Here is a 13,025-nt window from a genome sequence, read left to right as displayed (position 1 = left end):
TCAATAACAACTATTATTATTATTATATACATAATGCTATGTTACATAAAAAATAAAGGTTATACTTTAATGCTGCATGAATGATAAATTATTATTACTCTGTCAGAAATACATCAATGACTGGTCCTGCATATTGGTTTTCAGACACTTTAACACAAAAATAATTGCTCATTAAGCAATGACATTTATCTCCAGCCAATCCGCTTGCTCCCTGAGAAAGTGCTGGAGAAGAGCTGACGCTAAATCAAAACATTCCTCTGTCACTGCAGTTTTGGACATTCATGAGAGAACACTATTAATTCCTCAAAGACTAGAAGTCAAAGGATTTGAGCTATACTTTGCTTTCAACTTTAATGCGGAGGTTAATCTCCAGAGTGCATTAATTGGGTTCCGCTCATGGCACCACAGACTGGCACGAGAGAGAAAGCAGAAAGACACTTATCCTTGAGAGCGCAAGGTCATCCTGGTCCACACGGCCTGAATAATAGAAGACAAGACTCTAGTCTCGTAAATCAGCGTGCACCAACTGTATGTTTCCACTGCGAGCAGAATATAAATGACATATTATTGTGCTGATATGAGGCAGAGGGAATGTTTTTAATCATTTTTAATCATCCACCGAACTCCTTATGGCCTAATAATAACAAAGCCCTCATTGTTTAGCATTTTGATTGCACCAGTAGGGCACCATTGATAGAAGAAGAACAACCCTCTTTTTCAGTGTTGGACGGGCCTGACTAGTTAAAATACAATCATTGAAGAATCTGAGGTGGTCTAGCTATAATGTTACCAAAACGTGCTGACAGCAATTTCATTAATCACATCCTGGCCTGTATGCTACGGCCTGCAGCAGGACTCAGACTTTCAGCTGTGAGTAACAGTTCAGCCGGGATGTTCAACGTTCATCAATCAGCGTCTAGAGCTATATTTGAGACCCTATGCCATACATAAGGGAGAGGAGCTCGCCAGAAGAAAAGAAGATCGAGTTGCTGGAGCTAACATTATGACTTTATATGTAAATTCCTACTGTGAAACAAACAATCAGTTGTCAAGTATGATTCAGGGAAGACTGTACTAAAGTTGCCCATGCATGTGCCAAAAGAAAACAAAAAGACCAAGAACAACAAAGACATGCGAGAACGTATATAAAGCCTTTTTTTCTTGTGCAAAATATCAGTACCAAATCATCAATAGTATATTAAGAGGTAATATACAAAAAAAAAAGTAATAATAATAATAGCTTTGCATCACAGGAATAAATTACATTTTAAAATACATAAAAAATTATACTTTACAATATTACAGTCCCCAAATGGTTAGTGTCCATCAAACATTTAAATACCAAATCTTGTTTTACCGCTCTCTCAGACTGTTGAGTGCCTTTCAACTTCCTTCTTGTCTCTAATAAACGCGTCAAATATGTCACACAGAAGGAAGTAATACAACAGCAAATGCAGTCTAGCAACCCAGTAACAAATATAATAAAGCCTTAATACTTCATTATATAAATGCAATAAAGTACTGATAACATCTTATGACGTGAACATCAAAGAAATGCTTTCATCTGTTCAGTTATTAGCTGTCATTTTAGCAGGTGTGATGGGTACAATAAGCGCTGTTGGCTTTTTAGAGTTCTCAAGGTTGATTTAAAGGAAAATACTGCAGACGAGTCGTCTCTATGCACGTTTGCATCACAGCCACAGGATTTTATGGAGGCCAGTTACTGGTTTCTGAATCGAATCATTCAATATTATGTTACCGGGTTACAGCATTAGAAAAAGTAAATAAAGAACCACCAACTGATGCGGTTTGGTAGATTCCTTGATTATCCACTGTCCACTTGTAATCAAGGGTTTTGATTCATGAGCCAAATGTTTACCAAGATAAATGAGATAAAAGTGCCTGACAACATGCTCCTGCATGGAGACTGAAACATACTTAATGTACCTGATATAAAGTTTAATAAAGTCTGAAAAATGATTCATTTCCCCGTCCTCCCTACTTGACGTCCCTCATTAGAGAGGATGTTAACTTCATAAGAGGAGATAGGAGGTTAATAGCTTTCAATTACTTTCTGGTAACATGCATTAACTAGCTATTTTGAATTCAAAGCCACTTGTCAAGAAAATAAAATGGTTAATTTGGCCACCAACATACTTGTGTCATTTTTGAAGGGGGAATTATATAATTCAGCATATTCAAAAGGTCTTAAAGGGAGTACCATACTTGAAAGGAACATTTTGGAAGAAACAAGTATTACATCTTTATGTATTAAAATCAAAATCGACTGCTCGTGAAGGACAAAGTGTTGAATTTGACTTCTTTTGCAGTGAATGACCCAACAGACCAGCATCTGAAACACTGTAGGCAGAGTGGTTTAAATGTGTTCCTTCACGTATAGTTGTCTGTTTGTGCTACCTTGTCCAGCCTGTTCTTCTCTCTCCAGCCCTTTATTACATTTCCTTGGCTTGCATTCCTCACACTATTCTGGGCCACATTGAGACATGTCACATTCAGGGCCCTTCACACTAGAGAAAAGCTCTAACAGAGCACTTGATGCACAGGAATGTGTAAGATTCGCTTTGAGGGTGAACTGGATTTCTAAGAGTACACCTGGACAACTGGTGGAGTGTGCTGAAGAAAAAGTTGACGAAATGTGATTTTAGCAAAAACCTTGCAATTTCCTTGTTTTCTTAAAGGGGGGGTGAAATGCTATTTCATGCATACTGAGTTTTTTACACTGTTAAAGAGTTGGATTCCCATGCTAAACATGGACAAAGTTTCAAAAATTAAGTTGTACGTTTGAAGGAGTATTTTTGTTCCCAAAATACTCCTTCCGGTTTGTCACAAGTTTCGGAAAGTTTATTTCGAGTATAGCTCTGTGTGACGTTAGATGGAGCGGAATTTCCTTATATGGGTCCTAAGGCACTTCTGCCGGAAGAGCGCGCGCTCCTGTTTAGCAAGGCTGAGCAGCACAGACATTTCACTGATCAGAGCGATTCACTGATCAGCGCGAGAGCGTCGCGAAAAGTCACAAAAGAAGTGTGTTTTTGGTCGCCAGGGCAAGACAACCCTGCACAGATTACCAAAAAAAAACAGCATTAAGGGACCAGTGGATGGGGTTTATTTTTACAGAGCATCAACGGAGTTGTGCAAGTGTTTTTGTTTGTTCCCTGCATTTCGAAGATGCTTGTTTTACAAACAAAGCCCAGTTTGACGCCGGATTTGCACATCGTTTATTTCTTAAGGATAATGCAGTCCCAACGAAAAAGGCTCACGATCGTGTGTTGGAACCGCAGGCGGTGAGTAAGACTGCTTCAAATATCTCTGCCTCCTCGTTAGTGCGTCCCCTCCCATGCCGGAGACCCGGGTTCGAGACCCGCTCGGAGCGAGTCCTTGCTGCTGCTGCTCTCTTTCAGTTTCAGCCTCGGGATCTGATTCTGGATCATAAATAAACGGCTGAATCTGACTGTAAGCCATGGTTTGTTTTGGATGATGGGTTTTCCCTGAAGGTAATGTCACAGCTTCCAAACGCTCTCAACGCAAAAGCCTACTGGCGCTCGTGATAATTTAGCTCCGCCCACACGTCACGCCTCCAGCCGGTCGTGTTTTTCCGGGAAAAATCAGTACAGACTATCTTTCTCTTATGAATATAATAAAACTAAAGACTTTTAGGAGTTATGAAGGATGCAGTACTACTCTATAGGTACTCAAGATTAACAGGATATTGAGTGAAAATGAGCATTTCACCCCCCCTTTAACAGCAAAACTGTTATAACGAACACTGTAGTGTTGTCACGGTACAAAAATTTCAGTATTCGGTACCGATACCAGTGAAAATCCAATTTCGGTAGTGCGGAACCTGGTTTGAACATGACCTCAGTACTACCGGTACTTAAAGAAACCTGTTACCGTCACATTTAAAAAATTTTAGTACCGACTTGGTACCGAAGTACCGGGTCTTTTGACAACACTAGACCACTGTAATCTAATTCATGAACAAATGACTCGCAAAAAATGGTTATTTGTAATGAATCGAAAGGGTAACCTAGTGCAATTAACAAAGAAAATGACTGTATCCTTTTTAATGAATCTAAAGCACTCTAACTGAAGAAGAAATCACTCATATGAACAATTGCACTCAAAAACATATAGCACAATCAGTGTAGTCCAACTATTGAACAAAGTGACTCATATAAACTGGTTCTTCTTAGTGAATCTAAAACATAAGCACATGACCAAACCAATTTAATCAGATTCACGAAGAAAAATGTCTCACATGAGCTTAAGTTAAGACATTCAAAAATGTGCAGTGCAACCAATGAAGCCTGATTCACAAACAAATGACTCATATGAACTGGTTCATTTTAGTTAATCAAATCATAAGCACATGCACACTGTAATTAGATTCATGAAGAAAATGACTCGTATGAAATGGTTATTTCTGAATCAAAAACAAAAAAAACCAACCAGTGCAGCCTGACTCACAAACAAAAATGAACTGGTTCTTTTTGAACTCAATCCAAAGCAAACTAAATACAACAAGCATTGTCCAATTAATGAAGAAAATGTCTCATAGGAGCTTAAGACATTCAAAAACGTGCAGTGCAACCAATAAAGCCTGATTCACAAAAAAATTTACCATTTGAACCGCTTCTTTTAGTGAATCGAGACTAATTACAAAAACGATCAGTGAAGTCAGATATTAATTGGTTCTTTTTAGTGAATTTAAAACATACAACACAACCAGCGCAGCCGGACTCACAAATAAATGACTCATCTGAACTGGTCTTTTTAACTAAATCTGAAGCAAACACAATACAACCAGCAAAGGTCAATTCATGAAGAAAATGTCTCAAATGAGCTGGTTCATTTTAAGTGATTCAAAAACATGTAGTACAACCGGTGCAGTCTGATTCATGAACAAAAGACTCCTATGAATTGGCTCTTTGTACAGAACCAAAAGCTTAAAGAATGACCAGTGAAGTCTAATTCACAAAGAAAATAACTCTGGAATCAATTCAGGAGTTAATGACCCTTTTTAATTAATCATTCAAAAAACATTGACAAACTCAGGAGTTGACAGTTTGAATCAAATTACCCAAATATATTTTATATATATATATATATATATATATATATATATATATATATATATATATATATATGCGATTATTTAAAAGCAAAGGGAATTTCAGTCAACAGTGATAAACCCAGCTTCTGTTTTACATTACAGACATTTCCAACAACAATAATCAAACATTTCCAGTCTAGATCAGAGAAATTGAGCATGGTCCCTTTTCCATGGGTCTGACTTCCATCCAGTGAGACTCAGATGGAGACTCGGCTCTCTGAGGTGGAAAGAACAGCTAGGATCAGTGCAATAACAAAACTCCAAATGCCCTGGGAAGATACAAATACAATGGTTCTGCTGAGTGTGCTCCAAACTCAGACCCACACATGGTGAACTTTCCAGAGGAGAGTGAAGAAACAGAAGTACATGGGGAATCCTCCTGGACTTTATGGTTTAATACAATGGGATCCAGTTAAAGCAACACTTTGTCTGTAATCAATAGTAACAGGGTCAAAACGAATCAGACAAACCTATCCTTGGCTGAAAGACAAAAGGAAACACGGACTAATTTTAACTCCATTCAAAAAGTCATGCTTTTAAATGGAAAGAACATGTGCCATCAGCTCAGTTTCAGTAGATGAAACATAATGTGTATAGTGTATACTACATACACTGTGTGCTGTATGTAAAACAAGTGTTTTATTGGCTTTATTTGAAAAATATGATTCCCAGTGCACACAAACTTCACAGAATACGGAGTGCCCTGTTGGGTACAGCGTTTACTTACTTTTTAATTACCTTTGTGTTAAATATTTATTTGTGAAAAATACTGTCATCTAAAGTATAAGCATGCTCCTTTTACACATTATCTTTTTATTCCATTGTCAAATGATTTCAGATTTCTTAAATATTAAAAAATAATAATTTAAAAAATCATATCGACTATATCGGCTATTGGAACAGCTGAATTTAAGGCAGATGTAAAAGATTAAAAGCTAATATTTAGTTGCAGATCCCTGCCTCCCATGCAATCAGATCAGTGAGTCTGCAACCCATAGACATCACCAGACTCTTGGTCTTATGATCTAAAATGCTTTTCTCCAGCCTTTAAATGCAGCCAAATCCAACTGTTGTTTGTTTTGGGGAGTTTCTTTCTTTAGTCAGCTGGTGAAATTAATGTTCAATCAGATTTAAATCTGGAGATTGATTTGGGCAATCTAAGACTTTACATTTCTTTGCCCTGATAAGGCCCTTGACTGAACTGGCAGGGTGTTTTGGGTCATTGTCCTGATACAATATGAAGTGCTTTCTAATGAGTTTGGTGGCATTGTCTTGAATATTGGTAGCCAAGGTGACTTTGAACCCTTCCAAATACATTCTGCTATTGCCATCATTAAAATGAAGAGGTCCTGTTCTAGAGACAGCCATGCATGCCCATACCATGACACCACCTCCACCAAGCTTTACGGATGGGCTTGTATGCTTAGGATCATTTGCAGTTCCCTTTTTTCTCTCCACATTTTTGCTTTCCAATCACTTAGACAAAGGTTCATCTTTATCTCATCAGCCCATCAAGTCCAAAACTCTACTGGCTCACATTTGTGAAGAATCTTGCATTTCTATTTTTGGTGCTGATCAGAGTTTAGCATCTTGCTGTGTAGCCTCTGTAATTCGGTGTCAAATTCTCCTGCGGACTGTAGATGGAAAGACGTACGGATGTATTTTAGGGTTCATTTTCACAACTTTTATGATTTGTCTGTCATCAACTACTGTTGTTTTTCTCAGCTGATCCGGTCATCGTTGGTTGCTGATTTCGCCGGTAGTTTCCAAACTCTTGATTTCTCCATGCCCTTTGTTTTCCTATAGTTCTAATTGACTTCCTCTTTTCTTTTAGCATCTAAATTGCTTGCTTATCTTTCAGAGTCAGCTTCCTCATCTTTACCCTGGTTTGCGTGTGTCATCATTGAATGCAAGACTTAGAATGCAGAAGCAATGGATATAACTAATAAGACATATTCCCTGCTTTTAATACTGAAGACTTAGGAAGACCTGTGAATTTACTGTTCCAATAGTCACCTGACTATCACCAACAGTAGGCTTTAATCCTTGCATATAAGGAAAGGTGAAATCTTCTTCACCTTTCCTTATATGCAAGAAATGATTACAACAGAGAGATAAACAATATAATTATCTAATTATACAATATATAATTATCGCTGCTTATTAAAAATTTGAAGTGGAAATTATTAATATCACTACACTTCTACATTTTCTGATGAAAATGTGTGCGGTTCAGTGCTAGCTTTTCTGGAGCCAGTTGCAGAAACAGTCGATTGATATATTACCGGATATTTGGCATTTTTATAACATCGACAAATTTTCGCCGTCGTTAACAGTTTTGCCTAATACGGATAGAAGTCTGTCTAATAATCAGATAGAACTGTTAAACAAAGGAATTAATGTATGCAAAAAGTATTATAAAGATTGAGAAATCAACATTTTCAAACCAGTCCTAGCGTCCCTCCACACAGTTGACATGTTTACCTGTTGTAGCTCATCCATGTTATGTGCACAAAAAGACAAATGAAACAGTGGCAGTCAAACACTTGTTGACTGGGGATGCATTAATTAAACATCACTGTTAGTCAATAATTTCGGCCCTGCAAATCCATTTTGTGTTCGCTCACAAACCTTTTGAGTTCTCCAGTTCTCAGATCGAGCTCAAAAGAAAAATAACTTTTACTGTGATTAAAGTACATTATGATTACAGCAACACAAAAAACCAACAGCACTGAAGCTTAAGGTGTCCAACCTTAAACTTGAAATCCAGAAGCTCTACAATCAAACTGCGCCTCTAGCATGAAACTCCAGTTCTGGCATGTCACGTCACATGCCGGGTTTCAACAAAGAAGCAATTCTGAAGGTGAATGCTAGAGGGCACAACAGTCTTTTCAAGAATTGGAGGATAATAACTAAATCTTTTGAGGAAACTACAGCTTACGAAAAACAAACTGGAAACTTTTAGGTCTTTATACTGGTGCTTAAAATCTTTAAAAAGAAAAAAAGACTTATTTAAAGACAAGTCCAGACTAAGGCTACATTTGAACTGAAACTGATACATAAAAGTAATTCCTGTGAATTTAAATACGTAAGGCATGAAAGATTAGATATTTTTCCTCCACGAGTTGAAATGTTCAAGGCGTGGGGTACTTTATAGCTGATGAGTCAAATGAGGAGGCACGGCAGACAGGTTTGACCAGTCTCTGTATCTCTCTCACACACGTACACATGGTTAGACACAGGCTAGGCCCTAATGCACAGTGCTTTAAAGGAAAAACATTTCTATTTGTTGCAAAATTGGGTCACTGTCAAGTAAAGTATATCATATTATCATCATTATATACATATAATTATCATTAGTATATTGCATCTTATGTTGTCACAATTAATCAAAATTTTAATTTATATAAATATATTAACTTTTTAAAAAACATAGCTTTTTTCTTTTAATTTATATTAAATTACACACACACACACACACACACACACACACACACACACACACATATACACACATATATATATATATATATTAATTTGTAAAAATGGTTTTTCCAAGAAAGGCAAGTAATTACCAAAATCATAATTTTAGTCTTTTGTTTAAAAAGTATTAGTAGAGTACTCTAACCCTATTTTTAATGAGTATTTTGAAAATATGAAACTATTGGATGGGGCACATTAACATCAGTTAATTCCCCTCATGTAATACAAAAAAAAATGTTTGCACACAGCATTATGAGTTATTCTGGCGAGAGCTTTACAGCTTTGAAAGCTAGTAAAACCTTGTCAAAACATGGAACACCTAAAACGCAGTGCTGAAAACCTTCCTTTGGGGTCTAAAGTCCTCGAAAGAAATATGGCAGGTCTAAGATGATTCTTCCAGCACTCGTGTGACTGCAGATTGAGGTAATCTCATGCTAACACCCTCCAATGATACGAGATTCAATCAACCAGTAACCAAAACAACACAGGCAATAAAGCGGTCAGAGAATGAAGAGAGTTAAACATGGGAGTAGATCATGGCTAGAAAGCAGATTTGGAGAAGCTCTGTGGTGCCTTTATACTGACTGGCTGTAAAACGCACTCTATGGACAGAGCCATGGATCATCAAAAAGAATGACAGCATATAACTGTCTTTATGGCCACAAAACAAGGGGGTGGTGGACTCTGTAAAGCCCATATGGTGCATTTATTATTACAGAAATGTACCTCTGGAGAAACCTAGTGTTAAATATCTTGTTCAGTGCGTCCCTCCTTTAACCTTTCAGTCCTCAGATCCAAACTTTAATCACTAAGCTACACAAATGTACTTTGTTTGCTAGCTAAAATAAAAAAAAGTTAAAAAGATCATACAAAAATGCTACCAAATAACTATACATAGAGGAAAAAGATTAATTAATAGCACAAGCTATGAATTTATTACTATGTATGTACAGTACCCGTCCTTAAGTATTGGAACAGTAAAGACACAATAGATTTCTCTGCTGTGGAGTCAAGATATTTGCAAATATGATTAAAAGATGAATATGCGACAAAACTACAGAATTTCACATTTTATTATTAGGTCTTTCGACACATACATGTTTTACCATGGGTGATATATCTAACAATATGATCATGCACATCTAGTCAGTAAATTTGTTTCCGTGATTACCGCTAAGTCGCCATCACCTGATTTCAAATGGAGCAGCACTTAATAGACAGAGCCATAGATCACTGAAAAGCTATGCAATATCACGTTCATTATGATTTTAATATCTGAAGAATTAATGTAACAGGACACATCTGATCCCTTAGAAAGACCTGTGAGGAAACTGTTCCAATACTTATGCTCACATCAGATAGGGAGATGAAACTCTAAAAGTGCTGGTCTTCTTAGCTGGTAAAACATCCTTGTGTTGAATCACCCAATAATAAAATTTTACATTCTGTTTTTACAGATTTCTTGACTCCACAGCGAACAGAACAATTTTATCTTTACTGTTCCAATACTTATGGAGGGCACTGTGAATAGATTAGTCCAATGTTTGGATTTTTTTTTCTTTTTTTCTTTTTTTTTTTTAAAGTCTACTGCTAACAGTAATATTACATTTCAAAAAGTGAAACTTGTATATTATGTTCATTCATTACACACAGACTGATATATTTCAAAAGTTTATTTCTTTTAATTTTGATCATTATAACTGAGAACTAAGGAAAATCCCAAATTCAGTGTCTCATAAAATTAGAATATTACTTAAGACTAATACAAAGAAAGGATTTTTAGAAATCTTGGCCAACTGAAAAGTATGAAAAGTACGATCACTGACTGTGGAAACTTTACACTGCACCTCAAGCAACGTGGATTGTGTGCCTCTCCTCTCTTCCTCCAGACTCTGGGACCCTGATTTCCAAAGGAAATGCAAAATTTACTTTCATCAGAGAAAATAACTTTGGACCACTCAGCAGCAGTCCAGTACTTTTTGTCTTTAGACGCTTCTGATGCTGTCTGTTGTTCGAGAGATGCTTGACACAAGGAGTGCGACAGCTGAAAACCATGTTTTGCATATGTCTGTGCGTTGCGGTTCTTGAAGCACTGACTCCAGCAGCAGTCCACTCTTTGTGAATCTCCCCCACATTTTTGAATGATTTTTGTTTCACGATCCTCTCCAGGGTGCAGTTATTCCTATTGCTAGTACACTTTTTTTTCTACCACATCTTTTCCTTCCCTTCGCCTCTCTATTAATGTACTTGGACACAGAGCTCTGTGAACAGCCAGCCTCTTTTGCAAGGACCTTTTGTGTCGTGCACAAGGTGTCAATGGTCATCTTTAGGACAACATTCAAGTCAACAGTCTTCCCCGTGATTGTGTAGCCCACAGAACTAGACTGAGGGACCATTTAAAGGTGTTTTGAGTTAATTAGCTGATTGGAGTGTGGCACCAGGTGTCTTCAATATTGAACCTTTTCACAATATTCAAATTTTCTGAGATACTGAATTTGGCACTTTCCTTAGTTGTCAGTTACAATCATCAAAATTTAAAGAAATAAACATTTGAAATATATCAGTATGTGTGTAATGAATGAATATAATATACAAGTTCCACTTTTTGAATGGAATTAGTGAAATCAACTTTTTGATGATATTCTAATTGACCAGCACATGTATGTAAGCATGTATGTATATATATATATATATATATATATATATATATATATATATATATATATATAAACTCAAATATTGTATATACTAGCCTACATGTTACAGAGGTTTGTAAAGGGTCTGCGCATACACGCGACAAAATGAAGCCTGGTTTATGACAGTATATGTGTTGTACAGTACAGTCTCTGAGTTTTTGAGGCCCACAATGAAAAAGGGGGTTCTTCCTCACGGGTCAGACATTTGACTCGTTTCTAAATTAAGCAGACTATGCGGAACATTAAGTAAGTTTTTCTAAACTAGCAGAAAAGTGGGCGGTACCTGCGTTATAGATTGTACAATGTTGTGTGTGGGTGTATGTATATGATATTATATATATATGTATGTATATGATATATATATATATATATATATATATATATATATATATATATATATATATATATATATATATATATATATATATATATATATAAATAAATGGCAGATATTGAAAATATCTAAAGAAGAAAAAGAGAAGGCTGTCATTACTGAAGGAGCGTTTCTACACGTGTTCGGGCTTATCAGCAGTAAGGCGTTGTCGAGTACAGAATAATGTTGTTGTTTTGTGGCAGTCTGAAATGCAAACCATATTTTATGTACAACTATTTTTCAAATACTATCAACTGCATATTTAAGTGAGGGGGAATAAACTTCCTCGATACATTCTGAAATTCAGTTTCACGGTTAGTGAAACGGTTAAATATGCTCACTGAGAGAGAGAGAGAGAGAGAGAGAGAGAGAGAGAGAGAGAGAGAGAGAGAGAGAGAGAGAGAGAGAGAGAGATAGATAAGTTGAAGTTTGTACACGTGACAGGCTTGACAACTGAAGTGGAGGTTCGAGTCTTTTGCAGACACCAGCTTAACTCATTAGAATTTCTGAGCGCTGAAATCCAATGTCGTGCTGATATCTTTAAAAACTCTAAACCCCGGTTCAAATTTAATTTAAAGCTTCACACAACCTAACGTTACCCTGAACAGCAACAGCAACAAGCAACAAGCCCAACTTCTTTTAACGCAGCGTTTGCAGTAGGAACTCGACTTATTAATGGAATCACACCGTGCCATGTATTCACCGGTGTCTCTCACAGAAGGCGCACACTCACCGATCACCTCCTGCAGCTCATAGTCATCCTTGTTGATGGACCAGGGTTGAGAGCTCAGGTCCTCCGACATGTCTCAGGATTGCGTTCCTTTAGATCCTGCTGAATCCAAGCAGTAGAGATGAGTGCTCACAGAAAACAACGTGTAAATGTTAGTGTAATCCGCAAAGCAGTAGCATTCCAGCTCCTCTCTGCGATTATCTTCAACCGCCTCTATCATTCCCAAACTTTGCCACTAGCGCCAAAAGCCCCGCCCACCACATTCCTACACACTGACGGACGCGATTGTCAGCCATCTTGAGTGTGTAATATTAATTTAGTTACCCACTAATAATTAGCATTATTACCGAAATATCATAGTTATTAGTTAATAATACTCAAAAAAAAAAAAAAGATTTTTAGTAACATGATTTTGCTGTATTAACAATAAATGTACAACTAAAATTTTATTTAGTAGACATTTTATAAAACCCATATTTGAAATAAATAATATTCAAGGAGCGTTAATTATATTTTATGAGTTTCGTTCTGCACATAAACTGGGAGATTTAAACAATTTTAACGTATATGTAGTACTGTAAGGTACATAACCTCTAACCTAATTCGTAC

General features: G+C 36.7%; 1 protein-coding gene across 1 annotated transcript in view; it reads right to left on the bottom strand.

The window, feature by feature from the left end:
* The window catches only part of LOC113066305 (serine/threonine-protein kinase OSR1-like), a 43,043-nt gene extending 30,392 nt beyond the window's left edge, over window positions 1–12,651 (bottom strand). Inside the window, exon 1 of the mRNA XM_026238180.1 lies at window positions 12,420–12,651. Coding sequence (XP_026093965.1) covers window positions 12,420–12,489 — 70 coding nt within the window. The 5' untranslated portion in view covers window positions 12,490–12,651. The remainder of the gene's footprint in view (window positions 1–12,419) is intronic.
* Window positions 12,652–13,025: the final 374 nt, after the last annotated feature.

The sequence above is a fragment of the Carassius auratus genome, chromosome 49 (assembly GCF_003368295.1).
Source record: "Carassius auratus strain Wakin chromosome 49, ASM336829v1, whole genome shotgun sequence".
Taxonomy (NCBI): domain Eukaryota; kingdom Metazoa; phylum Chordata; class Actinopteri; order Cypriniformes; family Cyprinidae; genus Carassius; species Carassius auratus.
This window is presented reverse-complemented; position numbering and strand designations above follow the sequence as displayed.